The sequence below is a fragment of the Equus quagga genome, chromosome 7 (assembly GCF_021613505.1).
Source record: "Equus quagga isolate Etosha38 chromosome 7, UCLA_HA_Equagga_1.0, whole genome shotgun sequence".
Classification (NCBI taxonomy): Eukaryota; Metazoa; Chordata; class Mammalia; order Perissodactyla; family Equidae; genus Equus; species Equus quagga.
In genome coordinates this window covers 3224741-3242840 of record NC_060273.1, presented here as the reverse complement: position 1 = coordinate 3242840, position 18100 = coordinate 3224741, and the positions used below count along the sequence as shown (strand labels likewise).

The window sequence follows — 18100 nt, the reverse complement described above, 5'->3', positions numbered from 1 at the left end:
GAATCTTGAGACACCTTACTGTGATGCTAACACCTCAGTGTTGGTGTCAACCTGTCCTTGCTTTTTTTTTAACAGCTTTACTGAGATATAATTCACATACCATACAATTCAGCCATTTAAAGTGAATAGTTCAATGGCTTTTATTTAGTATATTCACAGAGTTGTGCCACCATCACCACAATCAAATTTAGAACATTCTCATCAACCGAAAAAGAGAACTTGTATCCATTAGCACTCACTCCCCACTCCCTCTCCCAGCCCCTGGCAACCATGGATCTACTTTCTGTCTCTATGGATTTGCCTATTCTAGACATAAGTGGAATCATACACTTTGTGGCCTTTTGTGTCTGGCACCCTTCGCTCAGCCTCATGTTTTCAAAGTTCATCCATGTTGTAGTGTGTGTCAGTGCTTCATTCCTTTTTATGGCCGAATAATGTTCCACTGGATGGCTAGATCATATCTTGTTTATCTCTTCATCCGTTGATGGACATCTGGATTGTTTCCACCTTTTGACTGTTGTGAATAGAGCTGCTGTGAACATGCATTTCATGTATTTGCTTGAGGATCTGTTTTCAGTTCTTTTGGGTATATACTTAGGAATAGAATTGCTGGGTCATATGGTGACTCTATATTGAATATATCCATGCTTTCTTTAGCCACCTTTGCTAACAGATACCTAAATTCATTGTCTGGAGGCTGACTACAGGCTGTGTGAAGGGATTGGCATTAGGGGAACAAGCTCTGGCCCACAGCATGTCCATGTTGACGTGGATTCACATCTACAATCCACATTACCGGGGAGGGTGGTCCTCCTATGTTTATTGTCTTCCTCCAGGTGCTTGGATGAGGCTGAAAAGGCGCTGAGACCTTCCGCACCTCAGATCCCTGAATGCCCAATTTGTGGCAAGCTATTTCTCACCCCAAAGAGCAGGATCAGTCACTTGAAACAGTGTGCAGTGAAGATGGAGGTTGGCCCCCAGCTCCTGCTCCAGGCCGTGCGGCTGCAGACAGCTCAGGCTGAGGGGTCTTGCAGCACACCGGCATCAGGGTGAGTCACATGAAAAGGAAGAAAATCAAAGAAGTACTCTGATTGGTCCAAAAAAACCCAAAAGCCTTTTGTAGTACTGGAGGATAGCAAAGCCCTCGCTGATTCTGGAAATGAAACATTTGAGAAGGAAATCGGGCAGTCTCCACGGGGAATGAGGAGGAGACGGATTCTGCATCCTTGAAGGCTTTGAAGTGGTCCATGCGGGTGTATCTATAGAAGGGACCATTTGGACTGGTTTCCTCAAGGTCCTTCCTGGGATTTTTCCATTCCCATGATCCTGCGGTCAGTGTCCTCTAGAGCAGCTGAGAATTCAGTAGTTCACTTTACCACATCTATTTCATGTGTGGACAGCATGGCTTCCATCTCAACATAGTCCGGTTTTCATACTGTTAACGTAAGATTGCTCGTCATAGTTCAAAGAGTTGGTGAGGCTTTTAAAATAAATTTTCATGAATTATATGCTTAAGTGTTCAAATAGGAGGCCCTCCTGATAGCCAGAAACAAGTCCTCGCATGCAAACCACAGGCACACAAGTGGTGGAGGGTCAGCCCTCCTCCACATTGCCCCTGCCACTGTGGACACGAGAGACGACCCCAACATAGAGAACAAAGGCACTGTGGGCCCTGGACATGTTTCCTTGGACAGCTATCAGGAGCAAAGGGAAGGCCACGGGTGGTGGCTCTGTTTGTCCCAGCTACTGCCTTGCACCCAGGTTAGAGGCACCTGGGCTGGGCTAGTGCTGAGACTGGGGAGGACAGAGGTCAAGTCTTAGCTGGCAGCCTGTCTATATTAGAGCACATCAACACTAGCATTGTAGGCCTCCTTAAGGCCTGAGAATAGACATTATCTCAGCCATTGCTTGCCTTTTGTCAGGACCACACTGAAACCATCTACTCAGATAAAATGTATCTGCTTTTTAAGTACCTCCAAAAAGTGAAACAAGATATGTGTGAGTCCTGCTAGAAGGTTTTAGAGTAGAAAGCTACAACAAATGGACACCCTTGCTGAGACTTTGAACCTCACCTCCCCTAAGGCCTAGGCTGGGGCATTTGGAACTCTGGGGTAGTCAGAACTCCCCGGCCAGGGCACATATGCTAGTGAGGCACCCCACTCACCTCTGCACCCCTCACATGCTCTCACCTCAGCCCAGCCCTGCCTGCCGGGGCCAGAGGTGCAGCCTGCAGCAGCTGCCTTCCTCACAGAGACGGGGGCCCCAACATGTTGGGCGGGCTCCCTTCCCTCTTGGAGACTGGTTATCATGCAGGATTCCCAGGAAGTTGGAACTGAATTAGGGCTCCCTTAGACCTTCCAAGGTGATCCCTGGCCCAGTAGTGAGCACGAGCTTTTGTGAAAGCCAGAGGTGCTTCCCAGCATGCCCCTGCAGCAGCAGGGCAGGTGGTCCTGGGCTTGGGCTTCCTTTTTTCCCTTCACCGTCCTTCTTCTTGCCCAGCCTGTTGGGATTCAGCAGGCAGTCTAGGTTCCCTCCAGCCAGGAAATCCTTTAAATAAGTCTCCTTCGAGCCAAAAAAGGTGTTGCACGTTGGCCTCCAATCCAGCTGACCACATTGGCGGGCTAAGGTGGGAGGCCTTTCTTTCAGGCCTTGGGCAGAGGCATTGCCCTGGGGCCCTCACAGGAGGGAGGGGATCATTTTATGACCAGTGTGGCCAGGACCACCTTGGGAGCATCTGAAGTATCGACGGGCAGAAGTTGGTAGAATCCGGGGAGCTGCCTCAGAGCCATCGAGTGTTGACTCCACCGGAGGGGTTTGGCCACATCTAGGCTGTGCAGGTACCACTGATGGCTTTTTAGTATGTCTGCCAAGAACCTGGCTGGGCAGCGTCTCACAGAAGGACCCAGACCCATCCACGTCTGGACCGTGATGAACTTTTGGCTCAGGATCACATGAGTTTACATGAGGCAATAGAATGAGCTCTGTGAACACGTGAAGCAGTTGATGCTTCTGTCTGATGGGTCTACATTTATCCCCTTTCTCTTCTCCTAGTCAGAGAAGAAGGAGTCCAGGCCTCTCTGGTCCAGTGGGGACCACCTCAGAACAGGAAGCACTCGCACCTCTGGCCCTCACTAACCTTTCTGTTTGGTTGCCTTTCAAGCTTCAGCAATCACGTTGGAGGTCTGAAGCGGAAGGGAGCCACCAACAAGAAGGAGCCGAAGAAGAGGCGGAAGGTCAACGAGCCTGAGGCGCCGTCCGAGGACCTGCTGGTGGCCATGGCTCTGTCCCGGTCTGAGATGGAGCAGCAAGCAGTGCCGGCCACACTCAGATTGGGAAACACTTTTTCTGAGAGGACAAGACCGGGAGCAGGTACATGGCCAAGAGTGGTGGCCCTGGGTTTGGAGGGTGCCTCGCTACACTGTTGCTGGCTGAAGGTATACTGCTGGGGGGGGGCCTCAGGGTGAGTGGACGACTCCTTTGTTGACCGTGTTTCTGCTTTTGCTCTCCAGAGAAGAAGAGTCGCAAGAAGAAAGCTCTTGCTTCCGCCCCCCAGCTGTTAGTCCAGGACTCGGAGACCACAGGGAGACAGATAGAGGATCGCGTGGCCCAGCTCTTTGCAGAGGAAGTGGAGTTGTCCAACACGCCACCACTTCCTGGGAGCAGAATTTTAAAGGAAGAGCTGGAAAAGGCCAGCTGGTGTCTGCAACTACCTAGAGGGAAGCAGAACTTTCTGTGGGAGCGCAGTGCCCTGACCGGGGCCTTGACGCTGGAATCCTTTTACACGGCAAGCCTGGTCCCTCCCATGGTGCCCCAGCGGCCTGCCAAGGTGCGCCCTCCCCTCCAGGCACATGCGGTGGGCTTTGGGGAGAGGTTGGCAGCTCCAGGATTGCAGCACTGGGTATCAACAGCTGGGGGAGGGAAGGGGAGAAAGCCCAGGGGCGTGTGCTGTAGCGTGTTTCTCTTTGCAGCAACTTGATGGCTCTCCTGATAAGAATAGGGAGGAGCACTGGTTCCCAAATGTATCTTGTTCCTGGAGAGCTTGTGTGAAATGCAGTCCCGGGCCCCACCCCCGAGGGGCTGGCATAATCTGCCTATGATGGGACCCAGGACAGATAAGCCTGAGGCAGGTGGTCCTGGAGTCAGTATTTACCCTCTTGAGGCCATTTAGATGCCATTAGGAGGACGGGGTCCCCCAGGGACCTTTCTGCAGACGTGGATGCCACAGGCATGGCCTTCGCCATGACAGAGAAGCCTGTTGACAGTGGTGGGGAAAAGCTTCCCAGGGTTGCTCTGGGCTGTGGCTGGTACCTTTGAGGACCTTCTGTGTGGTGGCTGCTGCAGTAGCCACAGGGTCACTCTGGCTTCTGACTTCTTTCAGGGTCTCACACAGGAGCCTACGCTGCCACCAGTGCTACCTGACCAGCCAGAGCCAGGTGTGCGAACACCACCTGCTTTCCACAGCACCTGTTCTGCAGGTGGAACCCCCAGGAATCCATCAGTCTCTGCCAGCCAGAGGGATCACCAGGCCCTGCAGGACCTCATAGACCTGGCAGGAGAGGGGCTGAGCGCCAGCCCGTGGCCCTGCAGAGGGGGCCTGGCCAGCTTGGGAGAGACCTCAGGTGAGACACTGGATGGGACACCTGGCCAGCCCCGCCCTCTGAGACCCTCCCCTCCCTGTCGCCCTGGCTGCGACAGACTAGTCCTTGCAGTGCTGTGATGGCCACTCACATTCGAGGTTCCCTGACTTGTCCCCATACAGTGGGGAGAACACAGTCCCTGTAGATGCTTTCCTCAAAGCATCCTGTGACATAGGTAAGTCTGTCACAAACCAAGGACAGAGCTGTCTGCCGAGAGCGAGTGATGGCGTGGGCTAATTTTGTCTACTTTACTGCCTCTCTGCTAGTACCCTCTCTTGGGAGGGGGTGGTGGTGGTAAAAGCTGTTTGTGGGCGGTTTGCTTTCAATGAAGAATCCTCGGATAACAAGCGCCTCCGAGGCACCTCTGGGGTCGGCTCAGCCGACCGCTGATGCTCTTTCCCTGGTGCCGGGAGGTCACGTTCTTTTAACCTGCAAATCCTTCTCGCAGGGATGGACTTGTCACCCGGTGGCCTTCCACTGACTGGCTTTGTCCTGCCACGCAAGGAGAAGCAGCTGGAGAGGGGCGGCCAGGCTTCGGTAAGGATGGGGACTTCTCCCTGCCCCCGGCTCTGCAGACTTCACTGTGTGTTCAGTGTGGTCGGCTCTCTGCCAGCCTCCAGGCCGTTGCACGAGTCCATTGGTTTCCTAGACCCCTTTCAGCTGAGCCAGGCAAGAGCCCACAGGAGCCTCCTCTCCCCTTCTCCGGGCTCTGCCATGAGCTTTTTGTTGTTGAACTCTGGGGGTACCTCAGTAGCCAAGCCCCGGGAGCCCGCTCTGTCCTGGGAGCCCAGAGGGATTGCCATTGCTCTGTGAGGCTACCTCATTCAGCCCACTGCTCTGTGTGCTTATTTCTCAATGTTTCATTCATTCCTTTAGGCCTTACTGTGCTCCTCCTATGTACGGGTCCGAGGCTGGCCTCCAACTAACAGTTCATGTTCTGTGTTAGTGTCAAATCGGGTTAGAAGTTGGGTTTTCCTTAGAGTGGACATCATCCCATTAGTGTATCATTATCAGCCAAACACTTCACACCAGGCTCACCCTGGTGACCATGACACATAGTCAGAGAAGGGACTTGGAGCTCCTCTCGGCTGGGTCCCTGAACTGCTTGGACTCGGGATCCTTGTCTGTACCTGGGGCTGGTAAGTTTCCTCAAAGAAACACAGCCTGGCGCACACACAGCACTCTGCAGCTGCTAATGCTGCAATCACAGCTTTGTTATAACCATTCCGCCTCTCGACTTGCTGGTCCTTCCCATGTTAGGCCAGGGCATTCAGTATACTAGAGAATTTGAGAAAGAAGCTAGCGTTTCGCTGTTCTATGTCGCTGAGTGCCTTAAGGTAACTTAAAGGTGGGACGTAGCCTAGGAGCCCTCGTGGAGAGGAGCACCAGCTCGGCTGGGGACTTGCACAGTTAGAGATCGGCAGTCGATGGAAGTGATGCTCTTCTCTTGTTTCAGCTCTCCCTCGGTTTGCTGGTGGCTGACTTCAGTGCCATGGTCAATAACCCACACCTGAGTGACGTCCAGTTTCAGACAGACAGTGGGGAGGTGTTGTATGCTCACAAGTTTGTGCTTTATGCCCGATGCCCGCTTCTCATTCAGTATGTAAGTAGCCAACAAGCGGCGCCTCCATCCCACTCGAGCCTCCTGACCTTCTTCTCCTCTGCTCTCGTCCTCCCCCAGCCCCCCTTCCCTTCCCCTCTTCCTCCCTCTCTCGCTCTCTGGTTGTCTTCGTCTTCACTCTCTGCCCAGGCTGACTCCCTGTCTTACTGCCCCCTTAGCTCCCTGCTCCTGAGCCCCATCACTTCCACTCCCCCCATGCTCTCACCCATCTCCCTCCCTGCTCTCCTCCCGCTGCCCCAGAGCCGTTTTTGTCTCTGTTGCCATAACAGTGAAGCTTCCATGAAGAAGATACATTTGAGGTTAGGAAGTGTATGAGGAGATGACTTCAGGATTGGGAAACATCAGATTTCTTGTTCCATTGAATAAAAATCCTTTTTTGCCCAGAATTGTTTCCTTTTCCTCTATTTGTGTAATTATAAAGTCTTATAATTGACCTGTTTAAGGGTGAACTGCTGACTGACATGTCTGCACTGACATGGATTTGACTTGAATATCATGTTGCAGGAATATGGGCAACTGCTGCTGGTCTCTATCAGAAGGTTCTGGTGCCTTTGATCCATCTATAAGAAGGAACTAACTGGGTTCTTGAACATCTATCCCCGATTTGGTTTTGAAAACAGAAGTTTTATGGCCTAACCTGCAGAATTCCCGGCCAACAGAATGGAGCGACACTGACGAGTGCTCGTCCTGGGGATAAGGCTGTTTGTAGATTAGAGACTCACAGGACCTCTCAGACCCTCTGTTTCCCCCCAAATCAATAAACCTTCTGTATTTTATTTCACCCTCAGGTAAACAGTGAAGGCTTCTTTGCTGTAGAGGATGGAGATCTGAGAACCCAGCGTGTCCTGCTGAGTGACGTGAGCACTGAGGCCACCCGTGCATTCCTGCATTATCTCTACACTGCGGACACTGGCCTGCCTCCCCAGCTGACCCCTGACCTGAGTTCCCTGGCCCACAGGTCCAGATTATTCTTTCCATTTACTTCATGGCTTTTGACATTAACTGACAAGGATCAGCAGATTGGTGGCTCACGGGAGGGTCCGGGCTGGGTCCGTTCCATACCTTTTAATCCCAAGGTTTGCCCAGTGGAGACCTTGAACAGAGCTCATTAACTGGAAGTCTAGCCAGAGTGGATGCTTCAGGAGAGCCAAGCACTGTGGAGGAGGGCCTCCGCCCAGTCACATGGCTTTTAGCTTCCTGGGCATTATGAGAGAGTGGTCTTCAGCCTCAACTCCCCCCAAACACTGCTGCTCCTTGATTGTTCTGCCATTGTGGTTGAACAACGGCAGTCTTTTCCCAAGTCCCAGAAAATAGAAGTGGATAGAATGCTTAGTCTTGGCTCCTATGAATTTGCACCTACCTGATTTGTCCACACCAGTATGTCAGGAGATGTGGTAGGTAGCTCAGCAAAAAAAAGGTGTTCTACCTCCCAACAAGGCTTGAGGGACTCTGGGACAAAACCTTGTTCATCCAAGGCTGCGTCATCCCTCGGGTGCATTTTTAGGAAAGGATCAGCTCAGCCTCTGGGGATTTAAATGTCCTGATTAGACCACAGAGCCTTCAAGCAGGAGGCAGGCTGGCGTGCGCATCGGCCAAGGCTGGCCTGTGACGGGTTTACCTCGGTCACCGTGCTTTGGGTGCCTTTCAAGGCAGCGTGTGCTCTCCAGTTGTGCAGTACCACCAATCCCTGTTGTCTTCAGCTCAGCCCGTGCACCCCTTCATGTGTGTGCAGTCGAGTTGGTGAGCCCTGCCTTAAAGGCTCATGAGTCTCTGTTTCTAGAGCCGAGTGGCCTGGGGTCTTGCTGGGTGTGGGCATGGGCATCATCTTTGCAGGAGAGCAGGGAAAAGGCCAGGACTGAGTTACGGTTGTTCTCCCTTTGAGGACTTCTGCTCTGGGGGTGTCTGGCCGCCGGCTCTGTGCCAGGTGGTGGTAATGCACAGCGTTTCCTGTTGCAGGTTTGGTGTGAGTGAGCTTGTTCACCTGTGCGAACAAGTGCCTGTCATGATGGATTCAGAGCGTGGGCAATGGAAAGATAAAGAAGACGAGGATTGTGAAAGCAGAGCTGAGAATTTCCAAGAACTCTTGAGGTCAATGTGGATAGATGAAGAGGAAGAAGCAGAGGCTTTGTCGAAATCTGAGAGCCATGAAGAAGACAGAGAAAAGGTGAATGAAGCAGAAATGGAAGAAATTTATGAATTCGCAGCTACTCAGCGAAAGCTGCTCCAGGAGGAAAGAGCTCCAGAGATCAAGGAAGAAACCAACCAACTTGGGGAGGATGACCCAGTTTCTGGGCAAATCTTAGCGAGCGTCCAGGTTAAAGAACAGCTGGAAAATGGAGAACAAATGGAATCTTCTGGTCAAGGAAGAGACGAGACCTCAGCCAAGTGGAAAAATGTGAGACAGTCCATGCTCCTGGCGCTCGAGGGCCAGTGTTCAGATGGGGAGGAGAAAGCAGAGGCCCCAAAGGAAGCATGGGATCGTTCCAGCTCCTCTAGCCCTCCTCAGAGCTGCCGGGCAGAGAGAAAGGAAGGCACCTTTTTGTATTCAGTTGATGTTGATGATGATGATGGTGATGATGGTGATGCTGAGCGACCCTTTTCATCAACTCAGGGAGGATACCCTGAACTGTCCCAAATAAGTGATCCCAAGGAAGGAAACAGCACTACTGGGGAAAGAGGGGTGGAGAGTTCCCTAACCCCCGCTAGATGGCAGGCACCCCCATCGCACCCGTGCTTCCTCCCGTCACAGCCCCTTCAAGGCAGGAGTCCCGGTCGGCCACACCCTCGCCCTCATCACACAAGCGACTCATCTCCGCTAACCCCCCAGTTGCAGGGCGGAGCTTCCAGGGTGGCCTCCCAGGACTCACCATCCAAGCAGAAGAAGGGCAAGAGCCTTCTCACGTTACTTAAAGATTCAGGCCACCAGAAAGGCGAAGAATATGGTTCTACATTGGAACGCAGAAATAAAGGGGTCCTAATCTCCCCAGAAAAATCTCCGTCCATTGACCTAACCCAGTCAAAACCTGGCCATTTGAGCTCCAGATCTCAGAAGCCTCCATCTACTGTCAACAGAGAAGATGAGATTATCCTTTTACTGGATTCAGATGAAGAGTTGGAGTTGGAACAAACCAAAATAAAGTCAGTTTTTAATGATCCCCTGGAAGAAAGGAAAGTTCTAGAAGTTAGCCCCAAGTCTTCTGAGCTGTTTCCTATCATCGACGTTGATGCAGATCAGGAACCTTCCCAAAGCCCACCAAGAAGAGAGGCCACTTTGCAGGGGGAGGAGGATGGGCCACCGGGGAACCAGGGCTCTGTGGGTGGCAGAGGGACCCCCCGGCTGTTCTGTGATCCCGAGAGCAGCCCTGACGAGGACAGCAACACAGATAACTCGTGGCTGGTACCCGCCACCCCGCTGGCCAGCAGAAGCCGTGACTGTTCATCACAGACCCAAATCACGGGCCTCAAGTCCAGGACTTCAGCAGATCAAATGGTTCAGCTCAAGCCCAGGGCCCCGTTACACAACACGGATGTACCCAAAGCTGTGAATAAGTTTTCGGTGATTGTGCCACAGACATCATCGTCATGCCTGGTTGCCGTCGCTCCTGGAAGCCCTGACAGTGGAAGGCAGGTCTACAGAAGCCTTTCCAGTCCCCATCCCAAGCACCACAAGCACTTTCCTCCTCTGGCTCCCTGTCCGATCTCAGGAGGCCTTGCTGATTTCACTGGGCAGTTCCAGAAGCGCTCGCCGCCTGGGCCCAGCCTGCCGAGTCAGGCCACAGCGAGTGAAGTGGTGGAGGTTGAGGACAGTGAAGATGAGCAGGAGGTGGCCTCCCGGCAGGTGAACAGCAGCCCCCTGCTGGACAGTGATCCCCCAATTCCAGTTGACGATTGCTGTTGGCAGGTCGAGCCCCTCTCACCGATTCCAATTGACCACTTGAACCTCGAGCGGACTGGCCCCCTGAGCACCAGTAGCCCTGGCGGTAGGGTTGGGGAGGCCCCAGACAGCGGTGACTACCACTCTCCAGCATTCCTGGGTACCACTCCTATCCGAGGAAGCTGCACTGGCCGAAGAAAGTCTCAAGAGAAATCCCTGCGGGCCGGCTCCCCTGGGAGCAGCAGGCCGAGCCTACTGAATTCAGCTCTGTGGGATGATTGGGATGGAGAAGAACAGAAGTCTCCAGAGGTTCTTCTGGCCCAGACACTGAGTGCTGATCAAGCTCAGAAATCAGAAGAGTTAGAGACACCAAGTGAGTAGTGGGGAGAGGTATTTGTCTTTTACGCTATTTTACACAAAGGGGCATGGAGGAGATCAGTAATGACAATACCGGGTGGCGATGCTGAAGGGACTATTGGCCTGTGGCAAGCCCCTTCCCTTCCTTCCAAATCCCTCTCCATGGTTGAGGGAGAACTGGCTTGCTATCAAACATATACTTGTTAGCCAGTAAGTCAGGGCCTCCTAAACTTGCCTGGATCCTATGGTTTGCCTGGGCACTTGTTAAAAATCCATCTCTATGGACCCCACTCCAGAATACTGAACCAGCATCTCCAAAAGGCCAGGACACCTACAGCCAGGTGTGCCTGGGGATCAGACAAGTGTGGCTCCTCAACAAGTTAAACACAGAATCATCATATGACCCAGCACTTCCGCTCCTACATAATCATCCAGAAGAACTGAAGTCAGAACTCAAACAGATCCTTGTACACAAATGTTCACAGCAGCATTATTCACATTAGCCAAAAGGTGGAAACAACCCAGATGTCCATCAGCTGATCAATGGATAAACAAAATGTGGTCCATCCATACAATGAAATATTATTCAGCCATAAAAGGAATAAAGCACTGACACATGTTACAACATGAGTGAACCTTGAAAACATGCTAGGAGAAAAAAGCCAGACACAAAGGACCACATATTGTATGATTACATTTCTATGAAATCTCCAGAATAGGCAAATCCATAGAGACCGAAAGTAGATAGTGAATGCCAGGGGCTGGGGGGAGGGGAGAATAGGGAGTGACTGCTTGTTGGGTACAGAATTTCCTTTGGGGGAGATGAAAATGTCCTGGAACTAGACTGAGGTGACGATTGCACAACATTGTGAATATACTAAGTGCCACTGAATTGTTCACTTTAAAATTTTGTTATGAGATGGCGCAAGTGTGCTGTGAGCCTCCATCCTTCCTTATCTGCTCCCCTGACCCTCCCCAGTGGAGGGATGCCACTTCCCAGCTCATTTCAGTCGTAGGGGAGCATCAGAGCCCCCAGTGTCGGCCCCTCCAGGCGCTGCTGCCCTCTAGCCGGGCAGGTCCAGGGAGAAACGGGAAGGGGCAGGGTAGCATTGAGCAGTGACTGGTAACAGGGAGACAGAGCTTGTGAGGCAGAGCATCTGTCTGCGACCTGGCATTTCATTTCCTCCTAAAATCCTACACTAATTGGGCATCATTGACCAGCACTTTCAGCCTTGAGCAGGCTTCAGAATTGCCTGGAGAGCCTCTTAAAACACACATGGCTGGGCCCCACCTCAGAGCTTCTGCTTGAGGAGTTCTGGGGTGTGACCAAGAATTTGCATTTCTAACTGGTTCCCAGGTGGTGCCATGAGAACTGCTGCAGGAGACGTTAGACCAGGGGACCTTGGTCTGAATCTGAGGTGGGCTTCAAGGGGGTGACACACTCTCTGAAATTATATAAAGAAAGAATTGTATGCATTTTTCAGGAGACAGAGCCTGTTGTTTTCACTAGAGTCTCAGAGAGCTCCATGCTCATAAAAAGGATAAAAACCAAAGCCCATATGTTCCTAAATTGTCTCTTTGTCTTTAAAACACTGATCTCTTGTTAAAATAACTTTATTGAGATATTATCCACATATGATAAAATTCACTCTTTAAAATGTACAATCCAGTGGTTTTTCGTACATTCACAATGTTCTGTGATCATCACCACTATCTAATTCCAGAACATTTTTATCACCCAAAAATAAATCCCATACCCGTTAGCAGTCATCCCCATTGCCCCTTCACCCCATCCCCTGGCAGCCACCCATCTGGACTCTGCCCCGTTCACACAGCATCAGCATTGCACAGGGCCGTGGCCCTCACCATGTGCAGTGTGATGCTTTCCCACAGGAAGACACAACTCCAGGGTCCAATGGTACAGAGGTGGATGTCACCGCTCTCACAGAGCAAAATGCTGACTGGGCTTTCTTCAAGTGCAGTATTTCTCTTGGTGACCCTAACAGGGTCAGAAGAGGTAAATCCAGTTGCCTCGTGCTAAAACGTGTTTCTTTTGTTCTACCCAGAAGGTGCTAATCGGAAGAAGAACTTGCCCCCGAAAGTGCCCATAACTCCAATGCCAAGGTATTCCATCATGGAGACCCCAATACTGAAGAAAGAGCTGGATAGGTTGGTGTTGTTCTTGAAAGCTTGCTCATAAGTGGTCCCCTCCCTGCTGCGCATGACCAGGCTTAGCGAGGCTGGGAGCTGAAGGATCCAGCATGGGGCTCCATCTACCTTGGGCTCTGGTGGTGGGAACCACTGTGGGGAGGGAGTGTGTGTGACTGCTGGCTCTCTGCATACTGTTCCCAAAATTACCCAGGCCCCAAGAAGCTAAGAAATGAGACTCCTTCAGGTTACCCATCAGGTGACAGGTCTCCAAGTGCCACGTAGATGGAAATGGGACCCTAACTTAATAGTCTGAGTAAGGAGACCTGATTTTTTAAAAGAACATCAAAACTATCACATCCCAATGAATGCTGCTGGAAGTCGTTGCTACCACCATGGCCCAGAACATGAGGCAAGGCCCTTCTGGAATATTCTTCAGCAGAAGCCCTGTTGGCACTCAGGATAGACACTAATCTCTGAATGCTCATAAAAGTCAGGCATTTAAGATTTCAATTACACAAAGCTATTTATTGATAATTGTTTGCTCTTTGCTGAGGTTCACCTGTGTCCCCATTCAGGTTTGGGGTCCGCCCTCTGCCCAAACGCCAGATGGTCCTGAAACTGAAAGAGATATTCCAGTACACTCATCAGACGCTGGAGTCAGACTCCGAGGACGAGAGTCAGTCCTCACAGGTGCCCCTGGAGGCTCCGCACAGCCAGACCCACATCACCAAGACCTCCAAGGCTTCAAGGGCAGCTGATCTTGCTCGGCTGGAAGCCACTTCTGGCCCTGGTCCCCAAAGGTCCAAGGGACCCACTAAGACCAAGGGCTCCCGACATGGAAAGAAGCAGCCCGGTGGAAGCATCCCCACCCTGGGCACGTCATCGGCTGAGGAGGGGCCTCCAGGCCCTGATGGTGACGCCCAGCTCCCAGCCTCCCAGGAATCCACAGCCACCTCTGCGGATGGCAGTGACAGTTCCTTTGGCTCACAAAGGTAACTGGATATAAGAACAGAGCCAGTGGCTTTGTAGGTCCTTTGTCCAGTGGGTCTGAGAGTTGGCATAAGCAAGGCCTAATGGCGATGTTCAGAAATCCCAGTTGCCTTCTGGGTTTGACCTACAGGAAAGCCAGGTGGAGTTAGGGGCTGTCCACTGTGAGCCTCCTGAGCAGACCTCTGGAGCTCCCACACCTCGCCCCACAGAAGGCTCCCTCAAGAGGAGCCAGCCTAGCATGCCTTCTCGGGGCGGGGCCAGCTGCCGTTGGCAGTACATTCTGGCCAAGGGCAGGATCCTGCTCAGGCTGGAGGCTAGAGTGCTGGTGACAGCAGCCTGGAGTTTCCTGCCACCCTCTGGGGTCGTCCATGCCACATGCCAGGCTCCACAGGGGACAGAGAAACACACTCCTCTCAAAGAGGCTTGTGGTCTTGGAGCTGGAGACAAGGGGTGTCACAAAACGTTACTGTCTGGTTCCTTTCAGTTCTTCCTCCTGTGAGTTTGGAGCGGCCTTGGAGTCTGCAGGAGAAGATGAGGAGGGTGAGGAGGCAGCCGCCCAGGCAGTGGCCACAGAGGAGGCAGTGAGGCGCTACATCCGCTCCAAGCCGGCCCTCTACCGCAAGGTGCTGCTCTACCAGCCCTTTGAGCTGGCAGAGCTACAGGCCGAGCTGAAGCAGCATGGCATCCGCATGGCCATGGGGAAGCTGCTGGATTTCCTGGACGCCCACTGCATCACCTTCACCACCGCCACGGCCCGCAAGGAGAAGCTCGAGAAGAAGAGGCGGCAGCCTGTGGGCAAGAAGAAGGGGGGCAGATCTGACAAGCCTATGCCCCCATCCCCAGCCCTGGCCGTCAGCAGCCTGTGAGGGTCTGCAGCCCCCGTTGGCAGCCAGGCCTCCCCAGGTGTTTCTGGGCTTCGACACCACATCCTCTCCCCCTGTGAAAAGGACGACAGCACTGACCTGGATCGTCCTCTTGACTCCATTTCCCACATGGTGTTCAGAGCACGTCGCCCACTGGATTGAGGGCCCCGGGACCCCTCCCTCTGTTGGTGCCCAGAGTTTGTCTCCCATTAACCCTGTTGGGCCCCCATGTGTTTCAGAAGGGCAGTGGGCCACTGCCAGCTGGCCGGAGCGAGGCTTGATTCAGCCTCTCCACAGCCTCGGATTCAGTCTTTTGTTTTCCGTGTCCCTCAGTCGCAGGTATCCATGTCCTGAGATGGATGTTCAGGTCCAGCCTGTCCCTGCCCCATCTGTCTTCTCAGCACTCGGGCTGTAACCCCAGTCTCCACCAGCAGACCAGGTGTCCACAGGCTTCCTACACTGCCATGTCCCAGGTGCTCTGCTGGGCCAGCCATCCTGCCCAGACATCTGTCAGTGTCACCAGCAGCCTCCAAACTGGACAGTGCAGAAGGGCCCAGAACAGCTCTGAAGCCCCCAAGACAAGCCTGTTCTTTGTTAACTGGTTCTGCAGGTGTGTGGTAAAGCTGCCTCCGGCCTCAGGAGCAGTGCGGGGTACAGGTGAGGGCCAGTAAGAAGAAGAGTTGGGTCTTTAATCCTTGTGAATGTCTTGTCTGTTTTAAATACAGTGCAGTCCATTTTATATGACGTGCAATAAAAACAAAAAGGCTTTATAAAAACCTTCCAGATGCTGTGCTCTAGAAAAATAACAAAGGAAGCAGGCCATGAGCTTCACCCGCAGCTCCGCTGCTGCCCCCACACCCATGTCTGCAGAAGGCCTTTGTGCCTCTTCTTCATCTCAAGGGATAGCCAAGGCCTGCTGACTCCCATTTCTCTTCATTCATTCGTTCATCCATGTGTTTGTCTGTCCGTACACCTGCATTAAGAGAGCCCTTACCAGACCCTGAGCTCCAGCCCTCCATGCTCACAGTGAGGCCTGAGGCCCAGCAGCATCACCCGGGGTTGCTACAGATGCAGGCTCAGGTCCACCCGGACCCACTGAGTCAGAACCTGCGTTTTAACAGGAGGAGTTTGCGAAGTCTGCTCTGGCCTGTGTGCCGGCTCCTGTGGAGAGACGTCAGAAACTCGCCAGTGCTGCCAGTCATCTAGCACAGGAGACAGACTGGCCTGGCCTGTGCCGAGTGCAAGGGTCAGTGCTCAGGTGTCCTGAAGCGACAGCTTCGTGGAAGAGCGGGTTTGTGAGCTGGGCCTCAGGGGTCTGCAGCATTCAGAGGGCTGAAATGGGGTTTCTTGAAAACATGGTGGGTCCTGGTTCGTGACCAAGTGGAGAGAACTGACGCTCCCCACGCACACTGCCTGTGGACAGATGGTTAGCAGCAAGCCAGGGCTCAGATAACGACAGATGCCACGTCGATCAGACTGAAGACAGAGTCTGGCCCATTTAAGAAGGTACCTGCTACATGGTTCTTACATGAACGGCTTGATCCCCCTGCCCTAGTATGGGCTATCTGAGGGAAGAGACATGGAGTTGGGAAGGTGGGAAGTGACTTGGGGTCCTTACTGGCTTCACTGGCTCCTGGTGGAGACTGTGGACCTGGACGTGCAGCATTGGGTACACGCCCCCAGGAGAGGCTGGAGCCCTCACTCCTCAGAAGGTGTGCAGACTTGCAGAACGCCACCAACCCCAGCTTGAGAAGGAGATGTTGAGGGAGGGGTTAAAATAGGTAAAATGTCCCCACCCCAACCCCGTGCCAGCAGGGGGTCAAAGCAGGTTAAAAACCAGCCACTGCAGTAAAGAAACCGCCACAACTGGGGAATTGAGGTATCTAGGAAAAGGACCTTGACCTTTCCATAGAAATGAGACCTGACTCAGGAACTAGAAAATTAGGTCCAGCTAGTTGGTTGAAAAGGAAAATGGTGGCAAAGAGCTGCCCTTCGCCAGCACCTGCAGTGAGGCTGGAGTTGCTGGGCCAGCGATGGGTGTCATGGTGGACAGTGGGCACAGGCTTCCCTTCTGGGAGCTCTGCCCTGCCTCGCGATGGGGACTTGGCACAAGAAGAAAGCGTGCTGAGCCCTGGAGCAGTGAACCATTCACTAATCAAAAACTGTGTGACACCCACCCCTCGCTGTGATGTGACCAGACCTCCCAGGCCCGTCCCACTTCCTGTGGCCCAGTCACGGCCTGAGCATGGTCACTCTAGATAATCAAAGGAGAACTACAGCCCAGCTATAGCAGGGCCAGGCAAGGGGCCCCAGAGGGCTGCACAACCCCGGAAAGGGCCCTGCCCCGGCAGGCAGAAAGCCTCAGGCTGCCAGTGAGTTGGGAAGGGCCGAGGCCCCTGCCTTTCCGGCTCACCACAGCTGTGGGTGGAGAGAAAGCCCAGGAGTGAGAACTTCCATTGGAGACTCCATCCCCCAGGAGAGTCAGGAGAAAGGATGCCCAGCTACTCAGAGAGGAGCCAGAAAAGGAAGCCCATGGACCAGTCCTGTCTGGTTGTAGGACATCCCCTGGAGGTGGGGAGAAAGTTGTTGGGGGAGGGCTGACTCCAGGATGTTCCCTGAAATTCCCAGGCGGGAGGCTGCTTCCTCTTGTGCTCAGGATCCAGCCACCCTGAGCTGTGCAGGGAGGAGCAGAGCAAGCCTCTGGGCCTTTCATGTGACAGATAACCCACCAGGCCACTGTGGTTTCCAGCATCCTGTTGGCGGCCTGGTTTCAGATGCCTTTGCTGCACCTCACGGCTGAGGCTGCAGCTGCCAGTCTGCGCTCTGCCTGCCTGGAGCCTCAGCAGCCTTCTCAAGGGCAGCCACCATGTGTCCCCCCAGGACCTGGAAAGTTGGCTGGCTGCTCAGAAAGCACCGATGGAAAGGAGTGGGGCAGAGGAGCATGTCACCATACGGAGCACTTCTAATCTGCTGCCTCAGTCCCCTCCTCTCGCCTCCATCACCCACAAACAGCTCTTGAGAACAGGCTAACGCAAGCACACACTCCCTTCCACCTCCCCTTATGCACAAGCTGCTGCATCATTGTCCCCACTACTCTTCTCTTCTAAAACCATCACTGGCTCCCGCTGGCTTGCTGAGGAAAATTAAGGCCCCCATCACTTGGCTCCCACCTTGTCACCTGCTTCTCTCAGCAGCCCCACATTAAGTGGCTTGCTCCCTGTCATGGAGGATGTCCTGTATTTTTCCTCTATTGTAACTTTTCTTTTTTAAAAAAAGATTTTATTTTTCCTTTTTCTCCCCAAAGCCCCCCAGTACATGGTTGTATATTTTAGTTGTGGGTCCTTCCAGTTGTGGCATATGGGACGGCACCTCAGCATGGCTTATTGAGCGGTGCCATGTCTGCGCCCAGAATCGGAACCAGCGAAACCCTGGGCTGCTGAAGCGTAGCGCGTGAACTTAACCACTTGGTCACGGGGCCGGCCCTCTATTGTAACTTTTCTCACATTGTTCACTCTGGGCCATGTCCCCCTGGCGCCCTCCCTCTCAGGGCAGCCCACGAGCTGAGGTCCACCTTCAGGGCCCTGAGTGAATTGCCACATTCTGCTCT

The 18100-nt window shown here is 53.1% G+C and overlaps 1 protein-coding gene across 1 annotated transcript in view; it reads left to right on the top strand.

Moving 5' to 3' along the window:
• The window catches only part of SLX4 (SLX4 structure-specific endonuclease subunit), a 30094-nt gene extending 14818 nt beyond the window's left edge, over nt 1-15276 (top strand). The window contains exons 6-16 of the mRNA XM_046666352.1: nt 837-1049; nt 3161-3369; nt 3510-3826; nt 4379-4619; nt 5086-5174; nt 6094-6240; nt 7047-7216; nt 8215-10505; nt 12556-12658; nt 13216-13632; nt 14115-15276. Coding sequence (XP_046522308.1) covers nt 837-1049; nt 3161-3369; nt 3510-3826; nt 4379-4619; nt 5086-5174; nt 6094-6240; nt 7047-7216; nt 8215-10505; nt 12556-12658; nt 13216-13632; nt 14115-14496 — 4579 coding nt within the window. The 3' untranslated portion in view covers nt 14497-15276. The remainder of the gene's footprint in view (nt 1-836; nt 1050-3160; nt 3370-3509; nt 3827-4378; nt 4620-5085; nt 5175-6093; nt 6241-7046; nt 7217-8214; nt 10506-12555; nt 12659-13215; nt 13633-14114) is intronic.
• The last annotated feature ends 2824 nt before the right edge of the window (nt 15277-18100 follow it).